A 16,909-nucleotide genomic window follows, 5' to 3' on the forward strand; every position below is an offset into this window, starting at 1 on the left:
ACAAATTGCTTGCCACACAGTTCTGGCAACTGCTGTTGTGTGCAACCTAGTTTTGCGCAAAGTTGACTTTAAATTTAAAGTATCAGATACACATTTTTTGAAGTGTACTAAGAAAATAAACTTGCAAAGATTTGCCATTTCTGTGAATCTCACTGCTTTGTTCAAAATTTCCAGATCACATTTACCTCTTACATATACTGAAATTACGGAATTTGCCTCCTGCTCCACTGTAGCAGTTATCTTGCCCCAGATCTCAAGTGTGAATCCAATAATGTGTGAAAAGACTGAGGAGTAAAGGAATTGCAAAGACCAGTGCAGCCCATATAGATGAAACAAACCATAAACAAACATAACAGTGTATTTTTTCACTTAACCATATTACATTATTTTGTTCCAACAGAACCATATATGCCTGCCAATTGTAGGAAAAAAATACGTACAACTGTTTACCTCTACAATCTTACACATGGTAAATAGGATTAACAAGTAAGGTTTGAAGAGGATGTAACATATATACAATCAGCTACCCATAAGTAAGAAACATTTCCTTTCCACTTTACTTCCATTTATGCTGTACAGTTTACACCATTCATTCAATTAAGGTGCTACAAAGTGCAAGAAATAAATATGACAAATTTCTATAACAATTCACGGGGTTTTATTTTTTAACAGAATTACTCTGAATTACTCATACTCAAAATGAAATACAATCTTTGTAGCTTACTATACAAGTTTCAGTCACTCCTACTTTCTGCAGCATTTCACACACACAGCAGGCAGCTCAAGTTTTGCTATGTTGAGAGCAGACAACGGAGAAAAGTAGACAATGTTTACACAATGCCCCGAAAGGTGGTACAACTGTCCAGTTTTATGAAGAGCCCTCTTACACTGTCAGGGAGGGACATTGCTCCTTGTCACACCTTTCCCCAATGAATGCCTCTGTCCACTAGGTTCTCATCCCCTCTCCCTCCCTTTAAAGGGCATACCCCCATCGGCAGTGAGCAGGTGTGAACTAAAATGCACTTAAAATGCGAACAACAACAAGAAGGCCATCATCAAACAGAATAGCCCCATGGCCTCAGACAGGGCAAACCCCAGGATGGCATAGGAGAAAAGCTGCTGCTTAAGTGATGGATTTCTTGCATAACCGATGATTAGGGAGCCGAATACTGTTCCAATTCCAGCACCTGAAACAAGGAAAGAATTTCCATTCACTTATTAGCACAGCAAGTTATCAAGAAGCTGCAAACAGTACTGTACAGGGATTTAATATATTTCAAGTGAAGGCTTCTTAGCATACGGAGTTTGTCCTCAACTTAATACAACATTTATAAATGAGTAAAAATGCCAAAATAGATGATATAATACATGCGTACAAATACAAGATTTTAATGGGTTAATTATGGCTTTTCCTACAGCATCAAGTGGCACACAGTCCAGGTAACCAATTTCGTTTGTTGCACATGCCAATACCAATTATTTGAATTGTGGAATTTTCATTGATGAACCGTAGGAGTAAAGTTCTTTTCAACACAAAAGGTGATTGTAACTCGCATTTTTCGTTGCATCCACTAAGTGCATTTTCCATGTTATCTACAACATTTTCCCAGGCAATAATTAAGGTAATCATAATGTTGACCATTTAGTAACTTTGTATTTCTTGTCTTAATAATCATTGTGCCCACAGTGAAATTCTCAAAATGAACTCTAGATTTGCAGTCTTGCACTAATGTAAAGTAGGAAAATGTGTAGCATTTACAAGTGATGTTTACAGTGAACACGTGAAAGTGTTTAAGATGTTTCAATCTACTAATATTATAGAAACTTTCACTTGCCTTTGAAGTTTATTTTAAGATAGTATTTTAAACTTTTTGCCATATGATAAAATGTATGTATTTCAATAAAACTATTTCCTAGAAAATCATATTTTTGAACCTAATTCTGAAATGTTTTACCAGATTTCAATTTGTTACTATTTGAGTAACATTTTCCCCCAGTAGCTACACAATGCCACTGTTTGACAAACATCAGTATGTGGTATGTGATGACAATGCCAACATATCACTTTTTGGCCATCCACCGAAGTTTGGGGAAGCCACATTTCATGGTGCTTTGATTACATTCAATGAAGCAGTTTGGCATGAACATGTCAATCTACAGTTTATTATTCTTCAGAGTACTGATACAAACCTTTTAGCCAATTTAGAAATTGGAACAATCTCTCAAAATCTGAAAGGAACACACATACTGGCCAAACTACATATTCTTGTATGGTAAAACAAAAGTGCTTTACTTCCCAAACTGGGCATTTTTATTACAAAAATCATTAGTAATAAGTATTACACATTAGTAAGTCTTAAGGTTTTAGTTGTTAATATCACAGTTCATCAGTCTTTTTGAAGAGGAACACCAAAGACAGTCAAAGCTAGCTGAAATTATTCATTAGCTTTCAGAAGGCATATAACAATATGAATGCTATCATGAGACAGAATAATCCCATGGCTTCAGCAAGTGCAAAACCAAGGGTTGCATATGAAAATAACTGCTGCTTCAATGTAGGATTTCTAGCATATCCCAAGATTAAACTACCAAAAACAACTCCAATACCAACACCTGAAAAAACCACCAACATTATTAGTGACTTACAACAAGCTAAAGTTACACATAACTATTGTTAATTATGTTATTTAAATACTATATTATTGGAGGAGAAACAGACAGAGAGAGAGAGAGAGAGAGAGAGAGAGAGAGAGAGAGAGAGAGAGAGAGAGAACAGACTGGCCATCAAGACATGTGGTGTCCAGATACAACACAAAGATAGCTGTTAGTATATGAAGTTAGTTGGCTGCGTGTTCCATTGATCAATTGCACGGTACGGTAGCTGTTATGTGGAATGTGTCAAGTGTACAAGAAATGCACATATGAAAATATACATAGTTAAAAGATATGTATTTCTGTTATTTACCCCATTCCCTTCAATGTCACAAAATGCCTATAGTACATATATTTATTCCTATTCAAGAATTCATCTATGGTATAGGAGTTATAAAGTACAGGTAATATTTCAACAATTCACAATTCTATAGCCAACCAATGCTCTTACATTAACAAGCACACTGCAAGTTATTTACAGTTGCAGTTGAACACTACATTAACACCCAATTCACAAAAAGCTAACAACTATCAATTCTGAATTCCACTTGCCACTTCCTTCAACTGGTTCCAATATTAGTCTCACAGGACATAATATCCACCCTTAAGTAATGACCTACATAATATTTTCCCATCTCTTGTGCCCAGAACAGTGATGGGAAATACTTCAAATTGTCACTCTCAGTAACCTCTTACGAACACAGATCAGATGTGGTATTCTCACTTATCAAAAGTGCGGGGGAATCCACAAAAAGTTCATCATATCTGCAGTTCAGAGGTTATGTAATTTTGATACAGAATTTTAGAAGACTATAGCTGCCAATTCACTGAGATTCTTTTTACACTTACTACAAACACGAATTTTCCATGCAAGTTCATTTCAATGTTAAAGGCAATAACACCTTCAAATTTTTAAGTTACTTTAGAATTAAATCTAGTTACAAATCAATGCACTAAACCATATGGAAAGTTAAGAAACCTGACACTGCCAACTACTTCCCCTTATCAAAGCAGTGATTTGATAACTGGACATTAAGTTACTTCAGAACACTATGATTAAAGAAATTTATTAAATAACCTAGCTTACAGCCCCCCCCCCCCCCCCATGTCCATTCTCTCAAAATTACACTGATTTCCACTATGCACTATTTTGCAACTCTAAACATGTTCTAACTTTGCTCCATCTCAACCTTTAATATAAAACTATTAGTTCACCTGTACTTTGAACTCCATGTATAATATCTTTGCTCTTATATTATTGCATGCATATACTGCTCAACTGACATGTGCACATTTGATTCGTGCAATGGGTTGTCATTTAATACTCTGGAGGGAATAAATGTGCACCCAAGGCAATACTGTAACAATACATTTTACAGATCTACAGAATACAGAAATAAGTTTCAAATATGCATTAAGTATTTTTAGTTTGCATCTGTATTCTTCCACACCCATGCTTTGTATTTTCTTTCTGCAGGAGAAAATTTACATGCAACCAAGAATTATAGTCTATGCTGCTCAGTAATTTCTCTGCAAAAACATCGAGATAGAGGGGAGGGGGGAGGAGGAGGAGGAGGGAGGGAGAGGGGGGGGGGGGGAAGAGAGAGAGAGAGAGAGAGAGAGAGAGAGAGAGAGAGAGAGAGAGAGAGAGAGAGAGAGAGATATGGCAACTAGACAAAGCACCCAAATTAATAAGTGAAAGACCATCTCTCAAGACAATGCCATATTATTGCACTGGCAATCCAGAAATCAAGCTATGTCACATTTCATCTCAAGTTTTGTGGACAAGTTAAAGATATGGAAGAGTGCTGAAAACTCAGAGTGAACCAACTCTGAACTTTCAGAGGCAGTGGTGCAGACCAAAATTAAGATTTATCCCATAAACACAGGCTCTAAAAGGAAATACCTTAAAAACTGAACTTTCAGTGGAGATATGTTTCAAAATACTGAGCAAGTTCTCATAGCCCTTACAATATGCACTGTTTTAGCACACAATGGTTTATTTTGGCCCCATGGCAACCACTCAAAGTTTGTTGTTGGAAATCAGGTTAACTCTACACCAAAAATACACCTTAAGAAAATGAAAGTCCCAATGATTAAACAATTTACGAACCTCTGAACAGTCCTTTAAATAGTTCAAAACCATTTTTGACATTTACACTTGTCACAAGGAATCTCTAGAGTTATTTTTCAACACCTGCAAATTAATATTTTATTAAATATTTGTAAAATGTCAATTCATGCCTTACATGGCAGAGCACGTGACTATGGTTAACAATTATCCCCAGAACTTTAAGCTATATTCTTATCTCCTTACCAAATAAATGGCGATCTTTTTCTCAGTCAATTATTTTGATGGTTGCAATGACACAATTATTGGGTTAATAAATCTAATGAAAACTCCTGTAGGTAGAACTAGGATCATTTTTCTCGATTTATATCAATCTTTCTGATTGGATTGATTAGTTTCCATACCTGACAACTTTGATGGTTAACAATCACATATTAATGCAAAGGTTGGAATGAGGCCTAAAGTGCTTCTTTAGCATGGTCCTATTGAAGCAGTGTGCCTTTGCTGCCTCCTGATCTTTGAACTGACTTACCCAGCTGGCTATAATGGGACTATGGGGCTAATAGATTAACAGGGACTCCAAACCAAGGTGCAACTTTGTATTATTTTTACATTATTAAACACTACAAGAGGTGAAGTCACTCTTGAAATCTGAGGACTGCGCAGGGATGAAATCAGCCTTTTTGATCTGCATTCAAGCACTTCACTGATCTACACATTTCCAATTTAGATAACATACCATTTGCACTTTGCAACTTCAAACACTTAACCAAATGTTTCACCTATTGGTATTAGGTATAAGTAGCTTTTCCCTTAATATGTGTATTGATTTTTTGCAGGCTCTACATTAACACTTTGCATAATATAAAGCAATCTCATTATGCACAACACCTAGGTGTTGGCAGCAACATTGTGCGTTGGGGCAATTTCAAGGGGGGGGGGGGGGGGGGGGGGAGAGATTCCCACATCACAACTTCTGGATAGATTTGTTACCAGTAGGTTCAAACAACACTTTAGTGTTACAGAGGTGCTTTGGGAATCCCTGTTGGAAAGGCGACATTTTCGAGAAACACTATTGCGAAAATTTCGATAACCAGCATTTGAAGCTGCCTGCCAAAGGATTGCACTGTTACCAACATACAATGCACGTAAGAACCTTAAAGAAATGAGAAATTGGGGCTAATATAAAGGCACAAAGTTTTTTCCTCACTATTGCAGGTGGGACAATAAAGGAAATAAGTAGTGGTATTGGGGACCCTCCACTATGCACTATACAGTAGCTTGTGGACTACGTACATTTATCTAAAAAGGCAGACAATACCAACCTTTACATCAGTGTATTTTGTACTACATTTTCTAAACTAATAGACCAGTATCTACAACTACAAGACATTAATAACAACTAGTAAGACCTTTCAGAACAAAAGCGATCATTCAAGCAGTTTGTATTAGTGATGCCTTCCTAATTTCAATTCTAATGAGACTAATCTGTGGAGTAGGTCAAGATCCAGCTCAAGAATGAATATTAGGTGAATGACCTAAATTAATACAAAATAGTTTGTCTCAACAGAAAGATTTGAAGTGTAACCAGATGTCTGCCCAAGTATACAAACAGTTAAAGAAACTGCACTGTACATTCACAAAAGCTGTTTTCATCTTACATCAACCATAGAAAATTTGAGAGCATACATTAAAAACTTACTCAAAGTCAACAGTAAATAAATTCCCAAGTAGAATGTTACTCTCCCACACATTCATCACATCCTGGGCTACATTGCCTTAAGAGTCCAAATGGGAATGAAATGTTGACTATATTTAAACGTTTTATAGAGAAAATATTTGAAACCTTGAATGAGATTAAAAAAAAAAAAAAAACTGGCAGCAATTTTTGGGCCCTCAGAAGTAGCGAGAATATGCCAGTGGCAGAGTAGTCTGAATTGAGTTGTGATGAATATCACCTCACAAATTGCACTAAAAATGCTGGCCACAGGAGTTTCCAAAAGGACAGCAGCTGTAGCCTCCACTGTAAAGTGTCCCAGGCCAATTAAGCTACTGCCCTCCAACCATTTCTGTTCTCCTGCACCCCATTATAGGTTCACCCTTCAAGAGTATTATCGGCCCTTTCTCAGACCTTCCCGGGGCAGGTGAGTAACAATGTACTCTGCATGTAGACCCCTGATGTGAGCTTACCACTGGCTTTCTCAGCTTTACTTCATTCATCACAGGGCATGAAAAGTGATTAGTTAGAACAAGTGTCTTTATAAGATTGCATGACAGGCTTTAATAAATTTAAGATTTGCACAAATCTGACAATAGCTAACAGCTCCTGTTGGAAAGTTCAACATCTTTTTACACGAAACAACTGAGCAACATTTTCAAGACACTTTCTTCACAGCTTACAATATTTTCCTCATCTTTGACAGCCCAAGATTATATTGAGGAACTACAACAAATATATGTTTGCTTCACTCTTAAAAACCGGAAACCACTTGTGTATGGTTGAAGATTGTACCTCCGACAAACTGCGATTTACTGAAGTGTGTGAAAAGCTGGGAGCAGCTCCATCTCAATATACAAGAAGCTTAAAGAAGGTATTATAAGTTAAAGAAAACTTACCTGAACCTGCAACACCTACAGTGGCAGCTCCTGCCCCAATGAACTTTGCAGCAGAGTCGATGTCTCTCGTTGCAGTTGTGGTCTGGAAGTTTCGCACTGCTGGAAGCTGAGAAATAAAATATATGAAATGGTCTGTATAATTATCACAATAGCAACATTCTAGTTAACAGAACATGATCCTCCTAATTTCGAAACCACGTTTCTGAATTTAAAAGAGAATTAGTGTACTTGTAAATCGTGTGTAGCGAACAAGAAAATTAAATGTACGCCATTACTGCTAAAATAATTCAGAGCCGTCTTTATATTCACCAAAGAAACTGAAAAAAAGGTAGATCCCCACACGAACTTTGGTAACTACCCGTTTTAATCATTCTTGCCAACGGTTCCATATCTAAGCATTAACAGACCTCCTGAACAATAACAGACAACTATAATTTCTTACCAGGCTAATCGATGGTGACGCCGGTGCATTCTGCAATAAGGGGCTATGGCTGTTAACAGCTATGCTGCTGATAGGTCGGATGTAGGATCGTGCTCCGCTCACAAGCTAAAATAGTAAAAATGTATTAGTGATTATGTTAAAACGTCTGCAGTATTACATAACTTTTTTACGTTAATAACTTACAGCAGTCCTGGCAGCAGGAGCGATCAGTCGTGCACAAGCGAACATTTTTGAAATTGGTGGTGTTGGCCAAAACCTGTAAGGGGAAAAAAAAAATTACCTGTAGAATCTTGACAAAACCATTAACATGAACTCTTAAAAGTGGAACATGTAGACAAACAGCAGCAAATAACTTAACACACCGGCCAAGGAAAATGGCGAGACTTAAATCGAAGGTCTGGTGATGATTATATATCGCTACACAATCTAGTTTTCTTATCTACACTATGTAAAGAGTTTTACCAAATTCTCTGTCACATTTAACAACTACATACCTACTGCAAACCAGCTAATTCCTTCCTATTTCCTTCCCGACTTACTACCGACCTCACAACTTACCAGCGCGCAGAGTGAAGGAGGAACCGACCTTGGTTGCTTCTAAAACCCGAATGGCCGATGGGAAACGGAATGGCGCTCCTTCTATATGGAGCACTACGTCGTTTCCGTTGTGGCTCCACCTTTTCCATCACTAAATTTATCGACCTCAACACGTCTTCCGGCGAATTTCTAATCATATTAGCAATTTTAGTGCAATAATATAATGAATTAGAAAGGTTTAAGCAGTACATAAGAGAAAATATCTCGCTCTTTTCGTGAATATTTGTGTAAATATATTTGTCATCGAGATTTGTTAAAAAAGAAGTGCAACGAAATGAATTTGAGTCACTTTGTTTAATTCAGCGTTCTGCGTGCAGCTCATCTACACATGTGTCTCGTTCTCGTAAATTGCATGTAGTAGCGTAGCGTGCTTGAAATTGCAAATATAATGTTCAAAGATCGATTAGTTTTATGACAACGCCATCCAGGTTTCGTTCATGAATACACCAAAAATCGCGTTACTTCAGTTATGAACCTATTTGTCGTCTGTATCCCCGGCATTTGAAAGAGTTACGTTGTAAATAGAGAGATTCCGCAAATTAAACAAACAAGTTGCAATAGGTTTCAAGAGCGGATGTTAGGTTACAAATTAGTGTATACATCGCGCTTATAATGGAATAAAACTTTCATCTTGCACCTATTTCTTGAAACATACTAGCTCATACATATTTTCGAACCACTTGCACAGAAGTGCTAAACCATTAAGGTAATACATGCAGAGAATGTAAAACTTTGAAAGAAGTGTTCTCTTTTCAGTCGTACCGATAGTGTATCGGTTCGTCCTTGAATCGCTTCAGATTTTTGGGTATTATGTTCAACTCGCTTATTGTGGTTTAGATAAAACAAAAATGCTTTAGAATAAGGAATCCGCTACGGCTAGAGTCTGTAAGCAGAAGGTGTTCAGCTTCCCGGTGCCTTGCCACGTTGACATTCCATCTTCTCATATTTTCTCCTCAGCCGCTGGGACCGATAGTGTTGGATAGTTCGTCACATTATTCCAAATAGAGGCGTCACAGTCTGTAATCATTTTGACTTGATTCTTATTTATGTATTTGTGTGTCGTACTTATGTCTGCAAGGTCTTTACTATACAACATGAACTGTAAGGGTCCTAAAAGACATCCTTGGTGCACATCTGTTTGTTCTACATCTGATGATGATACATCTGAGGTAACGTGCTAAATCTTCCCAACCAAAAAGCCCTCATTCTACTCACAAATTTCACTTGATACACAATTTGATGGTATTTTTGACAGTAAACGTACTTGTACTGAGTCAAAAGATTTTTGGAAATAAAGAAATACTGCATCTACTCTATTGGCTTGATCCAAAGTTTTCAATTTGTCGTGTGAGTTAGGTTTCACAAGATTGATGTTTTTGAAATCCATGCTGGCTGGCATTGAGGTGGTAATTCTTTTCAAGATACTTCATTATGTTTGGGCACAGAATATGTTCCAAGATTCTATTACAAATTGATGTCAAGGATATTTGATGGTAGTTTTATGGATCACTTCTAACTCACTTCTTGTAGACAGGCGTGACATATACCTCTTTCCAAGAACTGAGCACAGTTTTTTAGTCAAGGGATCTGAGATAGATTATAGTCAGAAGAGGGGCTCCCATAAATTCAGTATAGGATCTCATACAAATTCCATCAGACCATGGAGCTTTGTTCAGTTTTAACGATTTAAGCTGTTTCTCAACACCAACGACACTAATACTTATTTCATTCTTCTTTTCAGTGCTGTGAGGATTAAATTCTGACAATTCTCCTTGGTTTTCCTTTGTAAAGAAACATTTGAAAACAGGGTTAAGCTATTCAGCATTTGCTGTACGAGCATAAATTTCAGTTCCTTTCTCATTTGCTAGGGACTGGAAAATAACTTTGATGCCATTAACAGTCCTTACAAATAACCAGAATTTTTTTTGAGTTCTGTAAAAGATCACTTGACAATATTCTGTGGTAGTAATTGATGGCATCGTGCATTGCTCTCTCAGCCAAATATGTTTCATTCAGCACCTCTCTATCTACAGCCCTACACGTTTACACCTATTTCGTAGTAATCTCTGTTATTTAGAAGTTTGGTTATAGTGACTGTCTACCACGAAGGGTCCCTCCCGCCGCGAACTGTTCTCTTGGGTACATATCAATTCAGTGCATCATCAACTATTATTTTAAACTTGAGGCATAGTTCCTCTACGTACTCCTGTCCTGTGCTGAAAGTTTAAAGTTTCTCATTGAGACATGACACTACTTGTATTTTACCTAGTTTACTGAACATATATATCTTTCTGCTTGTTCCAGTTGCCCTTTGTACTTTGGTAATTATTGTATTCACAACTGCTTTATAGTTATAGTTTTGTTGTGGACATCTTGGAAGAGGTCAGGTCTATTGGTTATCGTTACATCCAGTATAATTTCATCATGAGTGAGGTTCCTAACTATCTGTTGTAGGTAGTTTTCAGAGAAGGCATTTAATAAAATGTCACAGGATGTGTTATCTCTCCCACCACTAACAAAACTGTAATTTTCCCAGTAAAGTGTTGGATGATTAAAGCCTCCACTGATGATTGCAGTATGATTGGGGAACTTAACATGCAAGTGAAATGAAATTTTCTCTGAAGTTTTTGGTTACATCAGGAGGTGAGTTTGGTGGGCGATAGAACGATCCAATTAACATTTTATGCCCACCCCTGATATTGAGTCTTGCCCAAACAGTCTCACAGACAGGTTCAATTTCTATCTCAGTGGATTTGAGAAGAGACTCAAATACAAGCATGTGAAATGTTCCTAAGGTCAGCTCTACAATAAGCTAGGAGAGACCTGCAGGTGAGTACAGAGGAGAGGATTGAGTGCTTTTAGATTGAAGTGGTTCGGTCATATGAAGCGAATGCACCCAACTCGAACTCCACGCCAGTATTTGGAGATGGAGATACCAGGAAGAAGACCAATTGGGCGGCCTAGAAAGAGATGGACAGACCAGGTTAAGGAAGATCCCAAGAGGAGAGAAGTAACGTGGGATGTAGTGGAGAGGGAAAAGCCATACCAGGACAGAAACCAATGGAGGCATATTGTTCACAAAGTTCCTACCCGGCTTACTGGAAGGCAATCTCGATGATGATGATGATGATGATGATGATGGTGATGATGATGGATTTGAGTTACTTTTCTACTCTGACAAATACACCACCTCTTTTTCCCATTTGCCCATCCTTTCAATATACACTTTCAACCAGCTTGCAATATAATACAAATTGTTTTTAATAAAGTTATTATTATATTTCTTTATTAATTTTTGTTTGTCATTCATTCAAGGATCATCTCTGAGTGATATCAGATTTGTGAAATTAGGGTCAAGGCATCCCTTATGGCCAGCTTAAGGGCAATTCAAGATAGACTTTGTTTACTACAGAAAAAAAATTACAAATTACTTCAAAAAATCATATGTAATGTTTTGAAGTCTGTGCATTACTGTTACATAGGAATAAATGTTTGAAGTTTTAAAACAAAAGTATAAAGAAAATTACATCTAACTATGGCCAGTCATTTTCCCACTTTTGGCCACTGCATTTTATAACTAAACAGGGGCTTCAAGTAATTGTAGAACCAATCTGCTAGCAAGTAATTTATTTGTTGTACAAGCACATAAGAAAGCAAACCTGTATTAAGTGGATAAACGCTACAGCAGTTGAGTGGAACAGGAAAACAGTTAGCAAAAAGTATTGCAATAATTGGCCTAGAAACAATCTATGATTAATTTCCTTTTAGAACTCAGAAAAAGAAGGTTTTATCTATATTAAAAACTCTTTTGGGCTCATTTAATATATCCTTATCATTTAGAGTTTTAGATAGATCTACTTCCTTAAAAGAAAGCTTTTCTATCACTCCAGGTTGATGGTTTGCAATACAGCCTTAGAACTTCACAAATCTGCCTCTTCAACACGTTTTTTCACAGGTACGTAGAGATTTTCCGTAGTAACTGGGTACTACATGTTGGAATATCCCAGAACTAAGTCCATCAACATTTTTTGTTTTTTCGCCCTCCTGAGTCACAATGTGCGCCACAGTGTCCAGTAGATTTGTAATGTTCTTGGACCATTCTCCAACTTGGCTTGCAGTAGCAACTTCTGATCCCTTAACAATAGCCTCCAGTGCATTTTTAACTTTGCTGAGAGACTACTGATGTCTTCTGTTTTTTGCTTGGTTCAAAAACCTTGAGTTAAAAAATGTTACATTTTCATAATTTGTACTGCTCATTTCAGTATGTTGCAAGGATTCATGAATTATTGTGCGAGCAATGTTTAGGTGAGACTATTAATTAGGTCCAGAAAAATACCAGAAATGTTGCAAATGAGCCTCCTTAAAATTAGAGTTGTTAGAAAGCACACCAAATGTGTATTATTGATGTTTTGTATAAATTTTTGAAAGTGGTCAAAACAGGACACACACACATTTGTGTGTCTACTTATGGCCACAAGCATAACAGGGAACAAATACTAAATGTTGATCTGTTAACGGCAATAGGAGTTTACTGGTGTGGTTTTGAGATGTATCACATTTAACTTGTAGAAAATGAAATTGTAAAGCTTATCCTTACCTCCTAGCCAATTAAGTTTCTTCTGATGATTTATTTAAATGTGTAGAATAGGGAAAACCAAAAACTTGCAAAATTATGACTCTAAACAAAGAAATGCTTCTATATATAATTGAATGGCACATTTCATGATGTTTATGGTAATCTATTGTAAGATTGGGCAGTATTTAAAAGAAGCTTAAAAATTCACTAATTACACCAAATGACCATAAGTGGGGTGGTGGCCAAAACAGGAGCCTTGACCCTAATTCAGTGCAAATCCATAGATCAAAATATATAACACACAATACACAACATAATTTATGTGGATAGAGTAAGTAGCCTTTGGGGGTAGGACAGGTGGTTTGCCGTGGCCGTATTAAGGAACTATCCCGGCATTTGCCCTAGCAGGAAAACCGTGAAAAAGCCAAAACATTTCAGGTAACTTGCAATATAAAACATTGTTTCGTTATTCAGAGCTGCACATGCTGTGGACACCTGCTAAAGATTCCTGGACTGTTTTCGGATACCTTCAATGTAAAGCTTGGTGCCACTCTTCATTGTGGCACACACTAAGCCACCCACTGACGTCTCGTGGACTGTGCCTCTTGTCTCAACTCCAGGCTCCAGTCCCACCCTATTCATCTATGTGCCATTGTCCACCTCAAGAAGTAAATCAACAGACATTACTGTCATGCATTTTAGGTCTTAACGTGGATTCCTTGTGAAAGCAGTAAACCGTAATCATATACTGAAGTGCAACCAGGTGTTGTTGTATCACTTTTCCTTACTGTATGATACTCTGTGGCCTCAGACAAGGAGGAACATTCGATATGTGTCATCGGCTTTGGCCTGTGGCGTAGGAAACGTGACAAACAGTGTAAATGACATGAAGACCATAACATATTACCAGTATCAATTTTTAAAAAACCTGACTAAGCTACAGGTCAGCATGTCACCACAACCGGGTTTTTCTTTTCTTTTTACCCAATAGTTGTCTTCACCAACTTACAAACATCCTGACCCAGACCTCAGGCTAAGATACAAATCAATGTGTCTTCACTAACAAACAACAAAACTGTGAATAAACACAGCAAAATGTGACACCACAGTGGCCATTGACATGCTGCTGGTCAAAGCTGATGACTTGTATCAAATAATTCTCTTGATCCGAATCCTCTAGGTAGGTTGTAACTACTGGCTCATTTCATGATTGTGTGTAGAACTATTAGTGCAGTATTTAGTAATATTTATATAAATATAATAATAGAAGAAGAAATGATTTAACGGTCCTTTACTCAGTCTTAGTGTGGCGCAAAAAGGAGTGAAATATCGTGCTATAAAAGTTGTTGACCTTCACCTCTATGCAGTAAAGATTTTAATTTAATGGATAATAAAAATAACGTCAAACACAAACTGATATCATATATCTTTGACCAGCTTCTGCTTCACTAACATACTGATCACTGACAAGTCACCATAAGCACTAAGAACTTAGTAACGGAACCTCTACAGCATGCTCTACTCTGAATTCTTACACTAGTATGCAATATATCATATCAGTATACTTTGTCTATATTCATTCACTTATTAGTTATGGCAGATGTTTTGTGGAAGGGGGGGGGGGGGGGGAAGAGAGAGAGAGAGAGAGAGAGAGAGAGAGAAACATTCCAGCTATCAGAATGCAGAACAGAGCAATATGTATAATTAATGACCACTGCCTCAGATGCTTTAAAATTCTGGAAACATTAACTCTCCCTTTTAAATCTATATTTCGGAGTCTAATATATGTAAAAAATATTGACTACTACCTTAACAATTATTTAGTATATGATTATAAAACTAGAAACAGCTATAATTTGCACCTGTACAGAAAAAATAAAGTTAAAACTTTGTTGAGTTTTCTGTACAATGCCATCAAATATATATATATAAAAGTTTTTATATGGTAATGGAGTACCTGAATTAAAACAGATTACCTAATTTAAGAAGTACTGCATTATAATATATACAGAAATAATAAATAGCTAAGACTAAAAAGCAGATGATGTAGTTAGATTGAAAGAAAATTCATTGACAGCTGCTGTGTAAGAAATTAATTTTAATCTGTTAATGTTTCAATATTTTACACACACACACACACACACACACACACACACACACACACACACAGAGAGAGAGAGAGAGAGAGAGAGAGAGAGAGAGAGAGAGAGAGTGTGTGTGTCAGTCAGTCAGTCCTCTGCTCTAACTCATGGTGTCGTCTGGAAGCAGTATGGAGTGGCATTGAGCCAGCACACCGCTCTCCCAGTCATTGTCAGCTTTCCAGACCTGGAGCCGCCAATTTTCACTCAAGTAGCCCCTCAGTTGGCATCACAAGGCTGAATCCAGCAAAAATTCCTGCCATTAACAGGAATTACACCGCTGACCATTCAGCTGTGGAGGGGAACATTACAATTGGTGAAATGTGCAAATAACTAGCACACAGATGCAGTAGCAATCATTTTATCCATCTGTGGAGCACTTTTACGGTGATATTGGAGATATGGTGGTCTTACAGTTTGTATTCTCGCTTTCTAAGGGACTCGAAGATACCCTGCTGATCTCACAAGCTACCTCCAAATGCTTGTACCTTGTGCTTCTTTTACCAATTATTTGTGTCCATCTTGTTGCATACTGTTTTAATTTCATTAGGGTCTTGCCCATAATCTTCTACCAAAAGATTTCTCCTTGAATATTCTTGAAACCACTGTCAGTTTCATCAAATGGCTTGCCCATTTATAATTCCAATTGTTGTTGCCTGACATGAAAGCACATGTCTTCTCTTCCACCAATATAATTCATTATCATAGAATAAACCAAAGATTATCCTATAAACTCTATTTTCAAAAACTTGTAACAGGTGTTCCATTTTGGTTAAACTCTGTGTTTCTGCTCCACAGGTTAGAACTGGTCTAATAGTTGGGATATATAGTTTCATTTTAGCTGTTTTCTTGTGGGTAGTTTATACCCTAGAAGTTTTTGTATGGAATAATAGGCTCTATTAGCATTTTGCATTCTTATTTTCACTTCTACTTGTCTCTGATTGTGATTGTTGGTCACTGTGCCCAGAAATTTGAATTATTCAGTGTGTTTGAATTTATGTCTGCCAAGTATCCGATGCAGCTGGTTGCATGCTTTATTTCTACATCTTTGAACTACCGTGTATTTGTTTTCCAATTGTTTACTTTTAGGCAAAGTTTGGATGCTTCTTCCACAAATAACTGTCAAACCCGTGCTTAATTTTTTCTGATGAGTACTATATTGTCTGCATATCAGAACATCTAAATTTGCTTCTTTGGAGGATCTCAGCACATACTAGTTTAAGTTTCCTCACAACTCTCTCCAAGCCAGCATTTATTTAAGTATTTGTTGTTATTATTATAATATGTTTTTATTATTTATTCATCCTTAGACCATTCATTACTACAGTACAGATATAATATATACATACATAAAAAATAAACGAAGTAAGATAGACATGAAGCCCAACCCACTGCAATAGTACAAATTAATATGCTAACTAGATCTGCAGGTGATGAAGTGATTGAAGAAATGTATGATGAGATAAAAGAAATGATTCAGAAAGTTAAAGGAGATGAGAATTTGTGATGGGTGACTAGAATTCGATAGTTGGAAAAGGAAGGGAAGGAAAAATTGTCGGTGAATATGGACTGGGGAAAAGGAATGAAAGAGGAAGCCACCCAGTAGAATTTTGCACAGAGCATAATTTAATCACTGCTAACACTTGGTTTAAGAATCATTAAAGAAGGCAGTGTATTTGGAAGAGACCTGGAGACACCAGAAGATTTCAGATTGATTATATAGTGGTAAGAAAGATTTTGAAAGCAGATTTTAAATTGTAAGACATTTTCAGGGGCAGATGTGGACTCTGACCGCAATTTATTGGTAATGAATTATA

At 36.9% G+C, this 16,909-nt stretch overlaps 1 protein-coding gene across 2 annotated transcripts; it reads right to left on the reverse strand.

Moving 5' to 3' along the window:
- Positions 1 to 340: 340 nt before the first annotated feature.
- LOC124552736 (ATP synthase lipid-binding protein, mitochondrial) lies at positions 341 to 8,482 on the reverse strand. Of its 2 annotated transcripts, none has more exons than XM_047127079.1 (5): positions 8,340 to 8,482; positions 7,965 to 8,037; positions 7,782 to 7,886; positions 7,340 to 7,445; positions 341 to 1,187 (listed from the first exon to the last, which is right to left on the reverse strand). In XM_047127079.1, the coding sequence occupies exons 1-5, from the start codon at positions 8,465 to 8,467 to the stop codon at positions 1,024 to 1,026; spliced, it is 576 nt and encodes a 191-aa protein (XP_046983035.1). In that variant the 5' UTR covers positions 8,468 to 8,482; the 3' UTR covers positions 341 to 1,023. The 2 variants fall into 2 exon arrangements, with proteins under 2 accessions (XP_046983035.1, XP_046983036.1); XM_047127080.1 differs by having other exon boundaries at positions 8,276 to 8,411.
- Positions 8,483 to 16,909: the final 8,427 nt, after the last annotated feature.

Source organism: Schistocerca americana, chromosome 10, assembly GCF_021461395.2.
Source record: "Schistocerca americana isolate TAMUIC-IGC-003095 chromosome 10, iqSchAmer2.1, whole genome shotgun sequence".
NCBI lineage: Eukaryota > Metazoa > Arthropoda > Insecta > Orthoptera > Acrididae > Schistocerca > Schistocerca americana.

Bases quoted from the DNA above. Each gene is read 5' to 3' on its own strand.
- LOC124552736 (XM_047127079.1), bottom strand. From the start codon at position 8,467: ATGGAAAAGGTGGAGCCACAACGGAAACGACGTAGTGCTCCATATAGA. The intron at 8,038-8,339 runs GTAAGTTGTGAG...TTCCCCTTACAG, and splicing joins CTCCTTCACTCTGCGCGCTG to GTTTTGGCCAACACCACCAA. The intron at 1,188-7,339 runs GTAAGTTTTCTT...TCCTTGTTTCAG, and splicing joins TGTAGGTGTTGCAGGTTCAG to GTGCTGGAATTGGAACAGTA.